Source organism: Camellia sinensis, chromosome 13 (genome assembly GCF_055761805.1).
Source record: "Camellia sinensis isolate YWXY chromosome 13, ASM5576180v1, whole genome shotgun sequence".
NCBI lineage: Eukaryota > Viridiplantae > Streptophyta > Magnoliopsida > Ericales > Theaceae > Camellia > Camellia sinensis.
This window is the reverse complement of record NC_138973.1, coordinates 8178347-8199767: the sequence shown is the minus strand read 5'-3', so window position 1 is coordinate 8199767 and position 21421 is coordinate 8178347. Positions and strand designations below refer to the sequence as shown.

At 38.2% G+C, this 21421-nt stretch overlaps 2 protein-coding genes across 7 annotated transcripts in view; one reads left to right on the top strand and one right to left on the bottom strand.

Annotated features, from left to right (window-relative positions):
- Positions 1 to 14478: 14478 nt before the first annotated feature.
- On the top strand, positions 14479 to 16508 carry LOC114283150 (putative WRKY transcription factor 40). Of its 2 annotated transcripts, XM_028225983.2 has the most exons (5): positions 14485 to 14659; positions 14791 to 14850; positions 15156 to 15470; positions 15723 to 15839; positions 15992 to 16508. In XM_028225983.2, exons 1-5 carry the CDS (start codon positions 14582 to 14584, stop codon positions 16358 to 16360), a joined length of 939 nt encoding a protein of 312 aa, XP_028081784.1. In that variant the 5' UTR covers positions 14485 to 14581; the 3' UTR covers positions 16361 to 16508. The 2 variants fall into 2 exon arrangements, with proteins under 2 accessions (XP_028081789.1, XP_028081784.1); XM_028225988.2 differs by lacking the exon at positions 14791 to 14850 and having other exon boundaries at positions 14479 to 14659.
- Positions 16509 to 20610: 4102 nt separating this feature from the next.
- Positions 20611 to 21421, bottom strand: part of LOC114283123 (formin-like protein 18) — a 30773-nt gene continuing 29962 nt past the window's right edge. For 3 of the 5 annotated variants that reach the window (XM_082901369.1, XM_028225957.2, XM_028225974.2), the window contains 2 exons: positions 20961 to 21421; positions 20611 to 20864 (listed from right to left, as the gene is read on the bottom strand). Coding sequence is in view for 3 of the 5 variants with exons in the window: in XM_028225957.2 (XP_028081758.2) it covers positions 21270 to 21421 (152 nt within the window). In the remaining 2 variants the exon portion in view is untranslated. Of the gene's footprint in view, positions 20870 to 20960 lie in introns of those variants that run through there. The other 2 variants (XM_082901368.1, XM_028225962.2) reach the window with 2 other exon arrangements.

Here is a 21421-nt window from a genome sequence, read left to right as displayed (position 1 = left end):
CGTTACCATTGTCGTTCTGCACAAGTTCTTGACTTATGAATCATGTATTTGAGCATGCTTATTTCATGACTTTGCTTTTGTCCAATTCGTATTTTGAATACACACATTGCTCACAAACTTGTTCATTTTTGCCACTGTTCTTGGCCTCATATCCTTGTGTACACTTCATCACAATGTTCTTGATAGTTCATCACTGTTCTTGATTCTGAAACACGTTCTCTGTTTTCTATTTTCTGTGTCTTTTCTAGATTCGTGCCATCAATCTTTGTTTCCATAGATCTAGGTTTGGGATTTGTTTATAGAACCCACAAATTCTAGGAAGAACTGAAACGATCCTTAAAAATTCTTACCCCAGCTCACATTTAGGTTTCATCTGAGGTCCCTATAACCCTTTCAAAACACCTTCTTTCTGAAATCCAGCCCCTCCAATTTAAGCCGATATCATGGGTATGTGGGAGCATAAGGTAGACACCCCGACCAAACTAGAATACTTTAGGTGAGAGTTTGACATCCCGGCCGACGTTCATTTGAGGTTGGCTGGGGAGGATGACTCCATCATGCCCGATGTGAACCTCATGCATTTCCCAGTAATGGCTTTTATCGAATGCGGACTTAGGTTTCCACTTGATACCTTTTTTTGATAAGTCCTTCATTTCTATAAATTGAACCTAATGCAACTTGCCATCAATTCTTACCGAATTATCAACGGTACAATAGCTTTAGCCAAACAAGAGAATGTTAGGGTTACTCTTGCCGATTTCCAGTACTGTTACACTATGTGTCGCCTGAAATTGAAAAAAAGGCCACATCTATTACCTCAAGCTGAGGTCCACTGAGTACAAGTTCATTGCCGACCTCCCAAACTCAAATAAGGGTGCTGGAGACGATTACTTCATTGTCTCGGGCAACTGAGAATTTCAGCCCAATGATGACCTCCATCTTTATCCTCTAAGCCGAACAGTTTTTGGGGAAGGAGATGGTAAGGGCCATGTGTCACTTTTTCTTACTCTCTTTTCTAAAGTTCTCAATACTTTGTCCTAATGTCTGTGCTTTTCTTTTTGCAGTTCTTCCTCAGCCACCAAAGGGCTTTCGCTAGTCTTTCTTCCCCAGCAAAAACTTAAAGAAGCTATTGGATTTGCCAGTCTACAAACGGAGAGCCCCCCTGTTGCTTAATTTCATTCCTACCTACAAGTTGGTTCTTCTCGACGTTCCAAAGAAGAAGAAAAGCCTTTCTCCGCCTTCCGCCACAACTCCTCAAGCAGCCTCCTCATCTTCGCCAGATCAAGGGTCGACCTCTGATCCAGCAGAGCAGCCGTCAATCTCGGCTCCATATCTGATCCTTCCATCTCAACGTCGTCGTCGACGCCGAACTGCTTTTGCTGCTGAGATGGGACGCCAAAAAACAGTCGCTAAGGATCTTTTGGCCAACATTCCTGACTCAGTTGATGCTCAACCAGCACCGTCTCAGCCAAAGCCGAAACAAAAAAGGATAAAGAAGGCTCAGCCAAAGGCAATAGTGACTCAGGTTGATACTGAGGACACCTTGCCAATCTCCAAATTGACTGAGAGCGATAAGTCTCATTCTGCTGCCGGGAAGAGGCCTGTCGAGGCCCAACCATCCGAGTCTACTAGATCAAAGAGCCGAGGTCATCCTCTACAACCACCTCGGGGTCTCTAAAGCACGATTCCCCCTAGGCCCCCCAAATCACACTAGAAGACAGGCCAGTGAGGGCTGGCGATAGTGCCGACGATGTTAATGTAGGCGTCGCTCTTAGTACCGCTCTACTACTTCCTGGCGATCTCGACCAAAACGCCGAGATGAGCGAGTATGAAAACTTTGCTCTGATGCTCCAGCGCTCTGTTCAAGTAAGTCTCTTTATTCGGTAATTTTTTCTTTCTTTCTTTTTTTCCTACTTAGAAAATTTTCTAATAACTTCTGCTCTGTCTATTTTTCTTTAGGCAATCTAGCACGCCCATTCCTTCTCAATGCAATCTTTTGAGACAAGGAAGGCGTTGGCCGACAAGACTAGGGAGGCTACTAGTATGCAGAAGACTAATAAAAACTTGCAATAAAAAATGAAGACTTTGGCAAACTAGGCCGAGGCTGCTGTCAAAGCCAAAGACGATGCCGAAGAAAAAACGGATGCCGCCGAGACCATAAACAAGGTCCTTGAGGCCCAAAAGAAAGAGGCCGAGGATAAGACAGTCGAGGCCTAAAAGGAACTCCAAGATGCCTTGGCCACCAAAGACGCCGAGCTCAAGGCCGTTGATGAGAAGGGATACAATGAGGGGGTGGCCGATGTCACGGTGGACTACGAGAAACAGGTGAAGCAGGCATGCAACAAGGGTTTCACCCTTGGTTGGATGACTTTACTGAAAAAGCTCGAAATCCCTGAAGACTCCCCCCTCAGGAACACCGACGTCCTCGCCCTGCCATTCCCTCAAACTCCAAGTCAATCCGACGACGATTCTGAGTCTGAGGAGGAAGCTTTGGTGAGGAAGTGAAAGGAAGCTACTAGGGCCAAGTCCCTTACTCCAAATGAGCAAGTCCTGGACTTGACTCAAGATGAGGAGAGTAAGGAGGTTCTGGACGTGTCTCTCGCCGACAAGAGCCTCGATCAAACCCTTCAAGAAATAGATGTCGAGCTCGCGGCTGAGAAGGCTGCCGAGATGCCCTCCCAGCAGTCTTCTGAACTTCAAACCCAACCAACCATCTGGTGTTGCCGAAGAGTCTTAATTTTGATGTCCTTTTTCGTTGTATTTTGTACTTTTGTTTTTCTTCTTTTTGGAACAATTGTAAACTTTGGCCAACATGTCATCTTTTGAATGTTAATACAACTTCCTTTCCTGAATACTTGTATCTTTGTCTTCTCTTTACTGCCCTTGTATGATTCCATACTTAGAATATTTCACATATCTTCAATGCACACTTTAACTGTGTAATTTTCTCGGGGTGAAATACCTTGGCTATACCCATCAACAGTTTATATCGGCAAGTACATAAGTACTCAGTTTAATACAACCTTGGCCTTAACTTGTAAATTTTTTTACAAATTTCAATAAGTGTTAGACATAACCTTAGTTTAACTTTAACTTGTAAATTTTTCACAAATTTCAACAAGTGTTAAACATGATCTCGGTCTAACTCAACTTGTAAATTTTTCTCAAATTTCAACAAGTGTTAAACATAACCTTAGTTTAACTTCAACTTGTAAATTTTTCACAAATTTCAACAAGTGTTAAACATGATCTCGGTCTAACTTCAACTTCTAAATATTTCTCAAATTTCAACAAGTGTTAGACATAACCTTAGTTTAACTTCAACTTGTAAATTTTTCACAAATTTCAACAAGTGTTAAACATGATCTCGGTCTAACTTCAACTTGTAAATTTTTCTCAAATTTCAACAAGTGTTAGACATAACCTTAGTTTAACTTCAACTTGTAATTTTTTTACAAATTTCAACAAGTGTTAAACTAATTTTAGCTTGTACATTCTACCTTGCCAGGAACCATTTTCCAACTTTTTGCCCCTAATGTGAACTTAAGTTCTACTTGGGTTCGCATTATGCATGTATTCTAAAAACATCACCAACTATTTTATCAGTCACAAGTGTAAAAAATCAAGCTTTATTCATTACTTCGGCTAATAACAAAGAACAAGAAAATTTAATGATAAAAAAACTTAAGATTGCACGTATTCCAGGGCCTTGGCAACTCTTTGCCCTCATTATCTTCAAGCCGATATGCCCCATTGCCCAGTACCGAGATGATTCTATAGGGTCCCTCCCAATTTGGGCCAAGCTTGCCCTCTCTGGGATCCTTCTTGTTACCGACGACTTTTTTCAAGACGAGGTCACCAATTTGAAACTCCCTTGGGTTGACCTTCTTATTGTAAGCGCTGGCAAGCTGCTGCTGGTATGCCGCCAACTGAATCGCAGCTCTCTCCCTTCTTTCTTCTAGCAGATCCAGATCTCGGGCTAATAATACATCGTTAGTTCCGTTCTCTACTCCTTGAGTTCTGATCCCTAGGATGCCAACTTCAAGAGGAATGATTACTTCTGTGCCGTAGGCCATGGTAAATGAGGATTCCCCAGTTGATCTTCTCAGCGTAGTTCGATATGCCCAGAGTACACTTGGTAGTTCATCTACCCACTTTCCCTTTGCTGCTTGTAGCCTCTTCTTAATCCCATCCAAGATGACTTTGTTGGATGCTTCTGCTTGTCCATTGCTTTGAGGAAAGCTTGGGGTTAAAAAATAATTCTTGATCTTGAATTTTGCACAGAAGCTCTTGATTAGCTTATTGTCAAATTGTGTTCCATTGTCGGCAATTATTGCTCTTGGAATCCCAAATCTGGTGATGATGTTTTTCCATATGAAGTTCTTCATGTCCACATCTCGGATCTTGGCAAGGGGCTCAGCTTCTATCCATTTGGTGAAGTAATCTGTTGCTACCAGCAGGTACTTCCTTTGCCCAGTTGCTTGGAGCAGTTTTCCAACAAGATCCATGCCCATTGGGCAAACGGCCAAGGACTGGATACTGGGTTCAGGTCTGCTACTAGCTGGTGTATCAGTGGTGCAAACCTTTGGCACTTTTCACACTTCTTGACATAGGCCTCTGCATGTTCTACATGTAGGGCCACCAATACCCTTGGGTAATGGCCTTGTGGGCAAGTGATCTGCCCCCTGCGTGGCTTCCACATATTCCTTCATGTATTTCGTATAAAAAATCTTCAACTTGTAAATGATGTACACACCTCAAAAGGGGTCCAGTGAAGGATCTTCTGTAGAGATATCCTTCTGCTGTCAGACTAAATCTTGCCGACTTCAATCTGATCTTGTGTGCCTCCTTGTGATCATTTGGTAGTTTTCCTTCTTTCAGGAATGCTATTATTACGTCCATCCAGATTGGTCTCATGTCCACACACATTGCCTCACGCTCTGTGGTCAGTGGTTCGATGCTCGGGCCCGACAAGTAGTCAACCATTATCGTCCTTGCCATTCCAAGTTGTATTTCACTAGCCAGGTTGGCCAAGGCATCGGCGTGACTGTTATCATCTTGGTTAACCTGCTGTAGTTGGCAATTATGAAACAAGGCCACCAACCTGCCTACTTCCTTTGCGTATGCCAACATTCGTTCATCTCGGGTTGCGAATTCGCCTGCTTTTTGGTTGACTGTAAGCTGAGAGTCACAGAAGACTATCACCTCATCTGCTTCTACTGCTACTGCCAGTTTTAGTCCTGCAATCAGTGCTTCATACTCTGCTTCATTGTTTGAGGCCTTGAATCCCAAACGAATGGACTGTTCTAATATCTGTCTATCTGGAGATACCAGTACTACTCCTGCCCCCGCTCCTTGTCGAAAGGAGTCACCGATGTAAATGCTGTAGGGTCTTAGTTTTTCCTCCTTCCTTTGTTCCATTGCCCTCGGCTGGGCTCCTCCTTGCTTGTTTGGACATCGTTCACCTCGGCTCAATGGAGCCCGATGTACGATAGATTTTGGCATGAACTCGGCCACGAAATCGGCCAAAACTTGGCCTTTGATTGCTGTTCTGGGTCTAAACTCCAGGTCATACTGGCCCAAGGCCACTGCCCATTTGGCTATTCTGCCTGTCAGATCTCCTTGCTGTAACAGGGACTTCAAAGGGTGTTCAGTAAGCACCACAATTTTATGGGCTTGAAAGTAATGGTTCATCTTCTTTGAAGCCATTACTAAAGCCAGCGCCAACTTTTCTAGGGGTAAGTACCTGGTTTCTGCGTCAGCCAAGGTTTTGCTCACGTAGTAAACAGCCATTTGTTCCCTTTTTTCTTCTCGGATTACTACTGTGCTTACCGCATGATTCGAAACCGCCAAGTACAAGAACAGTTCCTCTCTAGGTTCTGGATTTGAAAGAACTGGAGCTGTGGTCAAATACTTCTTCAAGTTGGCCAAAGCGGCTTCGCACTCCTCGGTCCATAAGAAGTCTATGGCTTTCTTCACTAAGTTGAAGAAAGGTTTGCACTTGTCTGAGCTTCTGCTTATGAACCTATTCAGGGCTGCAGCCCTTCCAGTCAGCATCTGCACCTGTTTTGCCGACGTCGGGCTCTTGATCTGGCCTATGGCCTTGACCTGATTTGGGCTGGCCTTGATCTGATTTGGGCTGGCCTCAATGCCCCTTTTGGTAACCAGGTATCCCAAGAACTTACCAGATCCGACTCTAAATGCACACTTTGACGCATTGAGTCGGAGCCGATATGTTTTAAGGATGTCAAAGACTGCTTTTAGGTCGGCCAAATGACCTTCAGGTTCCTTGGTCTTCACAACCATGTCATCGATGTAAACTTCCACTGTTCAGCCAATCAGGTGTCTGAACATCTTGGTTACCAATCTCTGGTAAGTTGCTCCTGCGTTTTTTAACCCAAAAGGCATCACTCGATAGCAATACAGCCCTTTTGGGGTGATAAACGCAGTCTTCTCTTCATCTGGGGGTTACATGGCTATCTGATGGTATCCCCTATAGGCATCCAGGAAGCTCATCTTTCCGTGCCTTGAAGTGGCATCCACCAGTTGGTCGATCTTGGGTAAAGGAAAACTGTCTTTGGGACAAGCCTTGTTTAGGCTGGTAAAGTCCACGCAGACCCTCCATTTACCATTCTTTTTCTTTACCACCACTGTATTTGATAGCCATGTCGGGTAATCTACCTTTTGAATGGCTTTGGCTTCCAGAAGCCTGTCTACTTCCTCTTCCACTGCTTCAACTTCTTGCTCGTTGGATTACAGGTTTGGCTGACCTGTCTACGTTCAGTTTATGGCAAGTGACCTCGGGGTCAATGCCAGGCATTTCGTAAGGCGTCCAGGCAAACACCTCAATGTTTGCTCTCAAGAAGGCCTCCAACTCTTTTTCCTCTTCTCGGCTAAGCCCAAGCCGAGAAGGAAGAAGCATTCATCATCCCCCTGCTGGACGAGGATTTTCTTCAGTGCTTCTTCACTCTTCTCGGCTGGCTTCTTGCCGATGTCATCTGGGACCTTCACGTCCTCGTCTTCGATCTCTGCCTTTTCTGGCTCTCATATGCTATAAGTAGACTTTATTGCTTCCACGGAGCAGTTTTTTTCCTGCATCTGATCTCCTCTGACCTCATCTATCCCATGCTCTGTAGGGAACCGTAACAGTTGATGCAATGTTGAGGGAACAGCTTCCATTGCATGCAACCATGGTCTTCCTAGGATGACGTTGTAAGGGGAGGGTGTGTCGATTATGGTAACTTCTGTCTTTATCTTCTTGGTGCCAGCCTGCACCTCTAAGCTTGCTGCTCCTAGTGGCCACGTCGGCGTTCCATTGAATCCGATCATTGGGCCATTGGATTGCTCCATATCGTCTGGGTAAAGACCAAGCTCCTTGTAACACCTGACGTACATGATGTCACAAGAGCTGCCTTGATCGATTAGGATGTGCTTCACTTGGCACTCCCCAACCTGGAGGGATACTATCAAGGCATCGTTATGTGGATGCTGTATCATCTCAAAGTCGGCTTCAGTAAAGGACATTACTGGTCCTTGGCACTCCTCGGCCTGATGTCGTTTTTTCCTGACCTGGTACACGTGCTGCAAGAGCTTTACCTTGTGGGTCTCCCCCCGTACTTTGTTTTCGTTGACCTTCGAGTGGATTACATTAATTACCCGAGGTCCTCCTGCCTGCGGTTGTTATGCTGGAGCGGATGGAGCTGCTGGTGCTTGAGGCAATCTTGCATGCTCTTCCCTTGTCCTGGCCTCATCTATAAGGTCCCTCAAGTGGCCTTGCCTTACCAGGTCGTATAGGTGTGACTTCAGGCTCTGCAACCCTGAGTTAGGTGCCCATCCTCATTATGGTAAGCACAATGCTTACCAAGGTTTCTTCCCATGAATTCTCATGGTACCCTAGCTGGTGCTCTGAAATAGGGCTGGGATCGGATTTTATCCAGGACTTTGTGAATTGGGATTCGGAACACAGTTATGACTGCCTATGCAGCCCTCAGTCCTATCTCTTGCTTGTTGGATCCGTTGTTACCTCGGCTTCACTTCGGCCAGCGTTTCCTTTCTCTTGCTTTGTCTCCTAGGCTCCTGATGTGTCTTCCTCGGCTCTGGCATACTTCTCAATTCTGGCCATGAACTCTTCCATGATTTTTGGCAATGTCTTTGCCAAAGACTTTCGTAGTGGACAGTCATCTTTTAGGCCGTTCTTGAAAGATACGACCGCCACCTCTTGATTGCACTCGGGTATTCAGTTAAACACTTCATAGTACCTTTTAACGTAGGCCCTAAGGCCTTCATCCTTACTGATCCTCAGAGCCATCAAGGCGTCTATCCTTAATAGCTGTAGTTTGTTTGTCACGAACTTGGTCACGAACATCTCGGTCAGGCCTTCCCAGGTCTTTACACTTCCCTTTGGCAGTTTGTGAAACCAATCTGATGCAATCTCCCCGAAGGATGAGGGGAACACCTTGCAGAGCAACAACTCGTTCTCGGTGTATAGTGCCATCGAGTTCAGGTATAATCCGACGTGAAAGTTAGGATTCGACTTTCCGTCGTATATCTGGAACCTCGGCATACTGAATCTTTTTGGGGCCTCAAATTTATCCAACTCTGCCGAGAATGGTGTTTTCGGCTTAACAGGGGAGGTTACCTCGGCATCTTGTTACTTCCTCTTGAGATAATTTCTCAAGTCCTCCTTTGTCCGCCCAGGAGCTCGGCTATCTCCTGATTTCAATCTTTTTGGTGCACTACTTTTAGCTTCATTGTGAGCCATCTTCGACCTTTCTCCATTGGTTGTGTCAAAGCACAGCGCCTGCCTTTGAACATGCCGATGTTCTTTGGGGTCTGCCTCCTTGGTGTGATGTGTCCTTCGAGATTCTTCCCTCCTCGACTCTCCCCGCTCGACCTCGCTGAAAGCCGGTGAGAGTGTGTCACGACCCAAACCCGCCTCTATGGGTTTAGCACCGTAACCGGCCAGTAATCCAAAATTACCGAAGGCCTGCTTAACAGTAATACTGTAAAACAGAGTACAGGGGCCTGGCGGAAGTCAACACAGTAAATAAACAATGTCCAATGAGCTGTGACGGTCTGTATGCAAAAGACTTTTTCATACCTATATGCAGTTAGTGACAAACAGTATGTACATATATACAATCATTCAGTCAATACAGTTATACAAAACAGATACAGAGATAGACTGGGAATTTAAAACACCCCTAAGCCATAACTTGGCAGGCTCGGAACCTCGTAGTGAGGCACAGTAGTTGGCTCGACAAAAAGGGGAGTCTAACCCACGCTCCTAGCTCCGGTCTGGTGCCTGAACACCTACATATATATATAAACAGTGAGCTAAAGCCCAATGAATAACACAATGCGTAAAGAGGTTAAGAATGAATATCATTACAGTAATGAAAACAGTTCCTTGATTCAGTATATCAGTCATTCAGTCATATATGGTACACTCATTAGCATAGCAGTACAGTAAACAGTAGGTCTTAAAAGACCGAGCAGTCAATGATGGCCATCAGTCAGTAAACAGTAGTGGTTCCAACAAGGGAACCGACAGAGATCTCTGTAACAGTAACAGTAAACAGTAGTTGCTAAGAATGCCACAATACAGTTCAGAATATAGGACATACATTCATTCAATTAACAATATCAGTTCAGAAAGCAGTACAGTTCAATTGTTCAGAAGATAACCATTTTGAACATATCTTTACACAGTTGTTACTCACAGAGTTCTGGGTTACAGTAAAGCTAGAGCGCGTCCCCAGTCGCCAACCCTACACAGTTACAGATTGAACACACAGTAAGCTACACAGTTGGGAAAGATAACAACTTAATCTCTAATTTTCCTCGGTGTGTTCTACATCTATATTATCATTAAGATGTCTTAAACTAGGCCTAAGAATGCCTAGGATGGGATGAGGATGCAAAGATGCACTTTAAAAGTATTTTCAGAATTTTCAGAAAATAGGAGTCACGCTCGAGCGTATGTTACTCTACTCGAGCGGGCATGCAGACAAAGGTTTTTGCTCGAGCGTAGACTTACCCGCTCGAGCGTTCTGCAAAACAGTCAAAAATGCTGGATAGGTGAAAATCAAGCTCGATTGGGCGCTCGACACCCACTCGAGCATGAGACATAAAGTCCCGCTCGAGCGTCAATCATTACGCTCGAGTGGACTTCAAAACAGTGCAAAGTACTGGGAGCACGAATTTCACGCTCGAGCGCCAGTCACCCTGCTCGAGCGTGAGTTCAAAATCTGAAATTCCCAGATTTGAACCTCAAGCTCAAATTCGACTTTTAAAACATAAATTTCGATCCTCTTGGGCCAATTTTCCAGAAAACATCCCAAAACTCATAGTTTAACATGATTTCAAAGCTCAATTGTAAAATCAAAGCCCAAGGGTGTTTCAAACAACTCAATTTCAAACCAATTTTTCATGAACATGCTACAACCAAGACATGCATGAAATCCAAATCATTTCAAAGCTTCAATTTGATGCTCTAATGAGCCAATTGTTCCCAAAAACAAGATGAAATCATGGACTTAAGCTTAATTATGAACATGCATGTGACAATTTGCCATGAAAACAACTTAAAATTCATCAATACAACCATGCATGCATGAATTAAGTTATAATTCAACATGTGAAGCTATTTCATGACTTAATCCACTAAATTTGACATGAATCATGTAAGAACAAGTTCAATTCACAAACAAGAGGGTAATTACACTACCTTAGGTCTTGTATTCAAGGTCTAGGAGCTCAATTTGACAATTCTCTAACAATTCCTTCAAGTTTTCTAGCCAAACCTCAAGATCAAGTCAATTCTCTCACTCTCTCTATACCGTCGGTTGTAGAAAACAAATGGCTGATGAAGTGTGTTTGTGTCAAAAGTATGCAAGCCTCTAAATGTGTGAGATAGTGGCCACTAAGTGGCATTTTGGCAATTAAGTCCACCTAATGCAATTTAGCTTAATTTAATCTAGTTTAATCATACCAAATCACATCTTAACTGAATATGCCATAAAATCACATTAATTCTAAGGATCACAAATCATCAATCAATTTCAGATTCGGCCGCCGATAAGGCCTTCAATTCGCAATTTAAACACAAAGGCATGAACATATAATCAAACAGTCAACAGATAGACATATAATTAAACAGATATACTTAATCAATTCAGTTCCAAATTTCAGTCAGTCAGTTCAGTACTTCAATCAATTCAGTTACCAATTATAATCAGTCTCAGTTTAGCAGTAATCAGTGGTTAATCGGTAAACAGTGATGAGGGTTATTACAGAGTGCCTTTCACTCCTAGTGTGCTGGGAGACTATAGGGATTGTTTTCTGCCCTCCCTTCTGGGCATTGGCCGCTGGAATCAGCGTGTCCTATAGCAGGAACGGTGGCTACATGACGTTGTTTTGCATCATAAAATTAACGACCGATTACAGGTCTGCCAATTTGTTCGTCATCTCTTTCAACTCTTCGTCCCTTCGCAAGCATCTGTCTTTCCATACCTGGAGGTCGTTCTCATTGTAATACCCGCTTCGGTCCGACTTCTTTGGTACGTCGCCCTCCTGGCTGACGTCTTCCTTACCGTGATTTTGGTCCTGAGTCTCCTCGTTACAACCATCTTCCTCCATGTTAGGGTCAACGTGTTTATCATTCCCAGCAGGGATTTCGTCCCCAACCTTTTCCTTCTGTCCGTCGTTGGCCATCTATTCTCCTTTCCTTCCCACAGACGGCGTCAAATTGTGTGAGTGAATTTCTGACCACACTGCCAACTCAGTATTCATCTGGAGAGCACTAGCAGAATAGATGGCGCCTGATTGACCTGCAACTGAAAGAAGAGAGTCCGGCGGTGGTTCGTTCACCCGGGGGCACTCCGACGATCAGGTCAATTATCTCTCAAAGATAAATCAAGTGTTTAACTCACTGTTCAAAATATAAATTGCGTACCAACTCAGTCTTAGTAGAAGCCTAGCTTCAATGGACTTCAGCTCAGTGCTTATCTTGGACTCTTCAATAGATAAAGATAAACTCCCTAAGAGTTTTATCCTTATCCATGCTAAAGTCCTTCCTCATTCTAGGACTCTTGTCCCTTATCCACTTATCCTGGACTCCGATATCTTCGGAGATAACCTTGGCCTAGCCGAGATCACCTCGGCATCACAACCAGGACACGTGGCACCTCGGCTGACACGTCGGGGTCACCTTGGCCACGTGTTTGGTATTCAGAAAATATATCCCCACAATATATATAAATAAACACATATTTATATATGAAGAGAGAAATAAATGAGAAAATGTGTATAAATAAATGTATTTTCTTGTGTGTGTGTATGTATATATATATATATATATGTCATATGTGTAGAAGAACTAAGAAAAGAAAATGAAGAAGAAAAAATGGAGAGGAAGTTTCCATGCGGCGGAGTCTAGATTTGAGGGCGACAGAGTCCAGATCTGGTATATCGAGTAGCTTTAGTCATGAAGGAAAGTGAAGGAATCCAATGGCGCGGAGAATGACTGATTCTCAATGGCAACGACAATCTGAAGCCAAAGATTCTGGTGCACAAGCTATGGTAGCGATCGGCGATGGAGTCATAACAGCGATGATGGGACTCATGGCTGGAGTGAGAGAGAAAGGAGGTCAATGGCATGAAAGTGAAAGAAAGAGAAATAGGTGCACGGCGGCGTCGAGGTTGGAGGTGGAGGTAGAGGTGAAGAGGAGAAGAGAGAGAGGAGCGGCGACGGAGGTGGTGGTAACGGCAGTAACTGAGGCGACGGCGTGTGCGAAGCGGAGGGGGGAGATAGAGGAGAGTGAGTGTTTAGGGTTTGGACAACATTGTATGTGGTTTATATGCAAAAGGATGTGTTAGTCATTTTACATATACTTGTTCTTATATACAAAGAAAATTAGCGCCAGAATCTTTAGACCAAGAAAATTTGAAATTGGATTTCTCAATCGAGAACCTACAAAAAAAACATAATACGCTAACTTAAGTCTTGTTTGGAAAGTATCAGTTTTAGTTAAAAAATTATTAAAAAAATTAATTTATACTAAAAAAAGTTAAATATTTTTTTATTCATTCTATTTTTTGAACTTTTTTTTAATAAAAAATATTCTTATTTTAATTGAAAAACTACCTTTAATCACGGGCACATCTGTTACATGAAACATTTTTTCCACTATATGACATCATATACTATGGACATAGCCGCCGCGAGAGTGACGATTAAAAATGCGACGTCATATTTGATATGTCTAAAGGGACCTCTATTTCGTGCCACTTTCCACAATCTACCAAATCCCTGAATAATAGTACGAATTTATCGTTATCAATTCAAACTACTTAAAATTTTCATTTTATAATATTATTTTACATATAAATATTATATCACACAAATTTAGGTTAAGTTTGACCTACTTTATATAATTTATCTTTTTATTTTTTATTTATCACATTATCTTTCTATTTTTATATATATTTTCATAAAAAAATAAAAAATATATTTATATAGTTCATCCCAAATAATCTCTTAATCTCACCGTAAAACCATCCACTCAAAAATTCTAAATGAGTTAGGTTTTTTTTTACAGCGCTGCTTCAGACTCCAGTGACGTAGCGCGCTGCCATTCGCTGAAACAAAAAAAAAAAAAAAAAAAACAATTTTTTTTAGACCAATCACAGATACCCCGCCGAGGGTCTTAGCCATTTTTCTTTTTTTTAATGTTACCAGATCTGGAAATCTGAGTCCTAGAATTTTCCCCAAACCCATAGACTTTACTTCTCTCTCTCTCTCCCCTAGGGCTGAGCAAGAAATCCGTAAAATCCGTAATCCGATCCAGTCCAGTCCAATCCGATAGGTTTGGATTGGTTTTTCGAATTCGTGGTTCGGTTCCGGATTGAAGAATTAAAAATCCGTAGTCCACGGATTGGTTCCGGATTGAACCTCACGGTTCCGGATTGGAACCGATCCGGACCGTATACAAATAGTCTATATTTTTATTATACATCCTCCCCCATAGTATCTTCTCTTATTCTATATAAAATCTAAACTCAAACCTAAACCTCGTATAATATCTTCTTTTATTACTTTTATTTTTTAGTTTTTAGTTTTAATTTGTAATGATCTAAATACTTATGATGAAATTAGTTTTTTTATGATTGTTTAAATTCTAGAACATTATGTCGCTATTATAAAAAAACATGTTGCTATTGTAGAACTAATATAGCGCTATGTTTATATTTTTATAAAATTAAAGTATTATATATATATATATATATATATTTTTGTTATTTAATTATGTGAATCCGTGGTCCTAAACCGATCCAATCCGTGTTGAAATGGATTGGTTCGGATTGGTTCCAAGATTTAAACGGATCGGATTGGTTCCGATTTTTCAGGAACCGTAGATAACGGATTGGTCCTGGTTTTATCCCAATCCGGTCCAATCCGGACCATGCTCACCCCTACTCTCCCCCCCTCTCCTATAAGTATTTCACCATTCTTAGCTTTCTTCTCTCATTCACTTGACCAAAACAAAAAAGACACAGAAAATCTTTGTTTGTGGGTGCAATGGAATCAAGAATGGATTATACAAGTCTCAACCTCAACCTCAACATTAATCCTCAAGACAACATTGATGAAACTACAGTAAGTTGAATGAATTCAATATGCATTTCATATGATTACCGGATTCGTTTTTCTTGTTTTAATTGCTTCCATGAATTAATTTAAAAAACTTCAAAGTTTATTTATTTATTTTTAATTCTTTGTTAAATCAGAATAGAGAGTTCCAAGTTGATATGATTAATTCAGAAACCAAAACACCAATGAAGAAAGAGGTGAGTTAAAAGACTAAAAACTATATATATCAAAATTTTCATTCAAAAAAAAAAAGATGATCTTCTTCTTCTTCATATCTCAAACAACTACAGTCTTTTCACATGCAAGAGGGAAGACTATATACATAAGAAACAACCCTGTAAACTTATGATTTTTAATTAGGAAATTTAAGTTTAATTAAAAATCATATGTACGGAGTTGTTTAAAAAGGCAGTATCAGTGCACGAGACCATTACCCAAACACAACAAACTATCTAGAAGTTATAATTTTGTTGTACTAAATCAAAGTTTCAATGTTTTGTAGGAAAGTGTTTTGATGGAAAAGTTGAACAAGATGAGTAGTGAGAACAAGAAGCTAACAGAGATGCTGTTTTTGATTTGTGAAAATTACAATGCTTTGCAAGGCCACTTAGTGGACTTGATGCAAAAGAACTCTGAAAATAATAACCACCAAAGTACCAAATCAAAGAAGAGACAGTGTGAAGGTGGTGAGAACTCTGGTGGAGCTAACAATGAGAGCAGCTCATGTAGTGATGGAGGTTCATGTAAGAGGCCAAGGGAAATCAAGACTAGTGTTTCAAGGGTTTGTGTGAAGGTTGATTCATCTGATACAAGACTAGTAAGTCCCCAGTCACAAAATTATATAAGTGGAAAACAGAAATCGCTACGTACCCAAAAAAAATTACTTGAATTTTGAAATATGTAAAATAGATTTATCCTGAGTTTGATGAGAGAATGTCTAGAATTTGAAATGTGTGGATCTGATATGCAACTTTTAACTCCAAAATATGACAAAATGATGGAATAGAAAGCAATCCCTCAAAAGTACTAAAAGAAACCTATTTTTGTGTCCTTGGTTTGAATTCCACAGATAGTAAAGGATGGATATCAATGGAGAAAATATGGACAAAAGGTCACTAGAGATAACCCATCTCCTAGAGCTTACTACAAGTGCTCTTATGCACCAAGCTGCCCAGTTAAAAAGAAGGTAGGCCAAAGCTCTTGGTTCTGTTTTCACTTTCTTCGTTTTCGTTTTTTCTTTCCACTTATTCTTCGTGTTTTCAGAAACGAAAACAATGAAAGGTTCAAAAAACAACAAGTTGATTGTTTTTAATTTGTTTTGGTTCTCATCATGTATAGGTGCAAAGAAGTGTTCAAGATCCCTCAATAGTGGTAGCAACCTATGAAGGAGACCACAACCACAGCCACCCATGTCAAGCTGAGGTGGCTCTGGGCTTGAACCAGTTTGTCTCCCCTACCATGATCACTTCAGAAAGCCCTACTACTACTCCAAATCCAAATCCAATGATTATTGATTCCACACAACTAGGACTGTTTGGTAATGCCAACAAGTCTATTCCAGAGATTGATCTTCCTGCATTTCAAAATCTTTTGGTTGAAAAAATGGCTAATTCTCTAACAAAAAATCACAGTTTCACTACAGCTCTTGCAGCAGCCATTTCAACCAAGATTCTAGACCTAGAGGGTTGGGAAAACAGAAGTGTCTAATTTTGAGTACAATTTTCTTTTTCTTTTTTTCTTTTAATTTTTAAATTTCATGTAAGAGTATTGTTTCTGAAGATATGAGTAGGGTCACTATCAACTGAAGTGAATGTAATTTTATGTAGAAATGCAAAAAATTATATTGTCTTCTCCAGTTTTCATTTTGGTAATCCATATGTGTCGTGTGACTGGTGTTTAAACTTTTACACAGTCAGTGCCAAACCTGAATTAAGAACAAAGTTGTATTGTTAGGTTGTCCTAACCTAACAGTTGAAAAAAAAAGGGGACTCTATCCTGTTTGGCTAGCTCTTTGGTCATCAAGTCTCTATTAAGGGGAGGTCTTGAATTTTATTTTTAGAAGTGAAATGGGAGGGCAAAACTTTCTTCTAAGGTGTATGGTTGTAAGTTTTAATTCTTCCAAAATACTAATTTAACAACTAATCACCGACTTTTGTTGATCGAAGAAAAAAAAAATTGACAGTCAACACATAAAAATTTACATTAATCTCTTATGAATATTGTAATGGCATCTTTAATGAGCCATGGTTAGATATTATAATCAACCAAATCGTGATATGAAGCAGACAACCGATCTTTCTAGCACATAATCTTTGTGCTATGAAAAATGATCTTATATATTTTAACATCATTTAAGTGCTAATAATTTATATATATTTATACATACAATTCAAGTCTTGATTGTTTGCATGGTCTGGTGTTTTCCTTCTAAGTCCGGCCCAAAGTAAAACTTCTTTTTTTAGAAATGATAATATCACCGATTATTTATCAATCTTCTGTATCACCTTCTATATGAATACTTATAATTAATTCTGTTGTTCGATGATAATTATTAAGAAATTAATGAGATATAACCTTTTTTTTATTCTAAAAATATCCTGATTCTAATAATAAATAATGATGATGTTAGTCAAAAATTCACACATTTAATATTTGAAAGATAAAATTAACACAATAATACCAAACACAATATCATAAGATTTACAGATAACTACAAACCAAAATTCAGTTGTTGACAATGCAACCCATGATGACTCATCTCCACTGAACCATGGTTAGATATGGATGCATGTTTGTTGGTCATCTGTTTACCAAACCATGGTGTCTGGTCTGATCCTGGTCTATTCACATTTCTAGAAGCTTGTCAAAATTCTAACTGAAAGGGAAGAGAGTGTTTTCCAACATTTCAACATGAAGATTCAAGAAATTTGATGAGTCACTGCTAGTAGTGGATTCATCATTTTCATTGACTAACAAGAATGCTTCTAAAATTCTCTACTAAATTCTCCACCTTTTTTCTTTTCCACAAAATTCACTTTCAATGTTTAATTGTCTAAAATTTTATATTATTTCTTCACTTCTTTAATTTCTTTTTGTGTGTATGCACATCTTTGATATATTTTATTCTCATTTTTTATATTAAAAAAAAAACATGTGATTGTTTTTTAAATCATTAATAACAACAACAAAATAATTGATTAATTTTAGCATATCTCTGAATATAACTTTCACATGACACTAATTTTTAGGCTTACCACCAAATAGAAATTGAATTCAGTTATTGTAATTTTTATTAAGATTCTATACTCATCATCAAATCCTGACTCATTGAATATTTAAAATAATAATGAATCTTATTGTATAAATTAATCTTATTTTAAAATATTGCATGAAAAATATTTTATAAGAACCTAAAACTTTTTCAAAAAAATATAAATTGTCAACAAATTTAACAAAGAGGTTTCTAGGTGTGAAAGTTGAAGGCCAACCAACGTTATACACGCACACACCACATAGTATTTACACTATGTTTGCATATTTAGGAGAAAAAAAATTGTCAAATTAAGATAGAAAATAAAAAAAATTTAAAAAAAATTCTCCCTCTTGTTTGGTTAAATTGGAGAGAAAAGAAAAGAAAAGAATATATAGTGATTTTTTCTAATCTTATTTAAATAGACTACATAAAATAAAATAAAATAAAATAAATTACAAGTTATTTTATCAAAATAGCCTTTTATGTTTTTATTTCGTTTGTAGGTAGATGGATAATTTTGGTATTATACAAAATTAGTAATCTTTCTATTTCTTTTCTTTCTCAATCTCTCCAATTTTGAAGAGATTCAAAAAGTAGATTATAAGAAAATTCAATTTCTCTCTATTTCTTTTCATTTCTCCTCACGCCTGTTTAGTAATTCATTTATGTTCACTCCAAATAACTCAATCCAAACGAGGTGTTAGTGGGCATTTGGAATTGATTTTTTTAATAATTTTTACTTTTTAATTAATGCATTAAGAAAGTATATAAAAAAAATCTTTTATGAGCAAAAACAATTAATGTAACATTTAACCTTTTTTAGTTCAAAACAAATAGTTTAGTGACTTTTCAAATTTTTTTTAACAAAAAATAACATTTTTTTAACATGTTGCCAAACGCACCCTTAAGTAAAAACATGTGGAAGGAAAGGAAGTCCATGAAAATTAATTGAAAAAAAGTTTGGAAAAAGTCAGTTTCAGTTGGTACCATACATGTTGGGACAGTTGGTTTGGTGGGTACGATTTCAAAACCGTGTGGGCATATCACTTTTTGAGGAGTCGTGTAGACTAACACCACCACCACATAAGATAAATCAAACTTTATTTGGTTTAATTTTTGAAAGATATTTTTTTGAATTTTTTAAATGTTTATGTTTTAATGAATTTTTTTATATATATTTTATTCAAAAAAAATTTAACTAAAATATATGTAATTTTATTTTTAAAAAAAAGTTAATAAAAATCGAAGGTGAAACCCTAATAAGAAAAGATTAGTAGAAATTTTTGTAAAATAAAAAAAGCCTTTAAAAAACTTACTCATGACATTTAAATTTTTGAATTTTTATAGTTTATTAAAGAATTTAATTCATTATATGTTTCGAGGAAAGGTTTCCAAAATTTACAAATAGTGTCCAAGAAGTGTTTTATTGAAAATTTTCAAATCACTCCCATGTTTGGAAGATTTTTTTTTTAATATTTGGTACAAATCTCTCGAAGTGTTTATACAAAGTTTCTTATAAATTTTTGCTTAGTTTCTTCGGAATTTCCATTTAATTTGTTTTAAAGTATCTCCAACGTGTTTTTAAATTTTCACAACTCATTGAAAATACATTTGAAATTGATCCATACATGCTCAAAAATATATAAATCTCATAAATAACAGGCGAAAGAGATTGATTCTTTTCGAAATTTTGCTTTGCTTTTGACAATTATAATCATCTGCCAATCAAAATACTACTTTAGTAATCTTTTCCTTGACATTTGGAATGTGATAACTTTGTTTTATGTGGGGTTTGAAAGAGAGGATGACAACTTTCTCTCACCTCATTTTGTATCTTTCACCATGTTCACATATGTTTTTCTTGTCCTAATAAGAAAGCGAAGTGAGAATGAATTTTCCTCCGCATGCATCTAAAACATTAAAATATTTTACTTAACCCTCATTTTTATTTTTTTATTTCTCATCTTATATTTTTTAAGTCTTATTATTTATAAATCATTATCCGTAATATACTGTATTAACTTTTTATTTTAGAGCACACTACCAATAGGTTCTAAAAATTAAACTCAATTCCCATCAAGTCCCGTTAAAAATAAGACTCAGTAAAATTGTTGTTAAAAATAATTTTTTATGACGATTTTTTACATATGTCGCTAAAAAATAATAATTAGTGACTTTTTTGTCACAATTTTTATAAATTGTCATTAAAATTTAAAATTAGTAACATTTTTCTATGATAAATTTTTTAAACTATCGCCGAAAGTTAAAAATTACTAACAGTTTTTTAAACTATCGCTAAAACTTATAATTAATGATATTTTTTGAGACAATTTTCAAAATGTTGCTAAAAGTCAACAATGATCTACACATAAGTCTTTCTTATTTTTATTCCTAAGATTATAAATTTAACCCGTACAATTAAGCAAGCATTTATCTAGCAAACACACTCCCTTCGTCTCATGTTGTTTGTTTATCTTTCCATTTTTGGATGTTTCAAAAAGATTGTCCCTTTGAAAAACCGAAGCAGATAAGTTTTCAAAAACTACCCCTTATAAAATAATGCCTTTAAAAAACTAAACGCAAGTTTTTTTTTAATTTTAAATAAAGCCTTTAAATTTGAATTACAATGCATTTATTGCACGTTCTATTAAAAATTGAAATCTCCAAATTGAGTTAATAAATAAATAAAAAGCAAGCAATGAGGTTCATAATCCCTAATCACTTCAAATCTTTGCAGCTTTAAGAAATGGAAACATTGTACTGAAATTTTATATTTAGATTCTTACATCTGTATAAATTAAAATCTACAAATTGAGTTAATAAATGAGCCCAAAAACAAAAACAAAAACAAAAAAACTAGAAGAATAAAGTAGGACTAAACTACTAAACATATCTTTACAACAAAATTTTGGTAAACTATCTTACAGTTGGCTCGGCAAGCAGGATTATCGACTCCATCTGTGCTTCAGAAACAATAAATCAGATTAGAATTGGTATGCATAGAATGCTTTTAGAAACAAATTTGAGGGGGAAAAAAGGCATTAAAATGCTTACCACTCGAAATGAGTATATGCAATTGCATTAAATCCTCAGCCGATCACTAGATTTAAAATCATCCCCTTTGTCAATATATCTCGTTCTTCACAGGGTCTCAAGCCATTTAGGAAATAATTTTATGTACTGGGAAGCAGCAACCACTAAACGGTCGATCAATAGAGCAAATTAAGAAAATCACTTGATTAATTGATTTTACAATTCTTGATGGGTGCTTTTATGAAGATCTCTCTGCCTCCCTTTTGGGAGCACTTGTCTTCATTTTCTCATTTATTGGTTCCTTTTTTGGGAATGCCTGTCTTCATTTTCTCATTTATTGGTTCCTTTTTGGAGGGCATTTGTTTTCATGCTCTCATTTTCTGCTCCCTTCTGTGCCTTCTTCTTTTCCAGCTCAAGCTGCTTGCAATTTTCATCGTGGGCTCGGACAAACATCTTCACAAAATTAAGCAAAGTAGAAACAA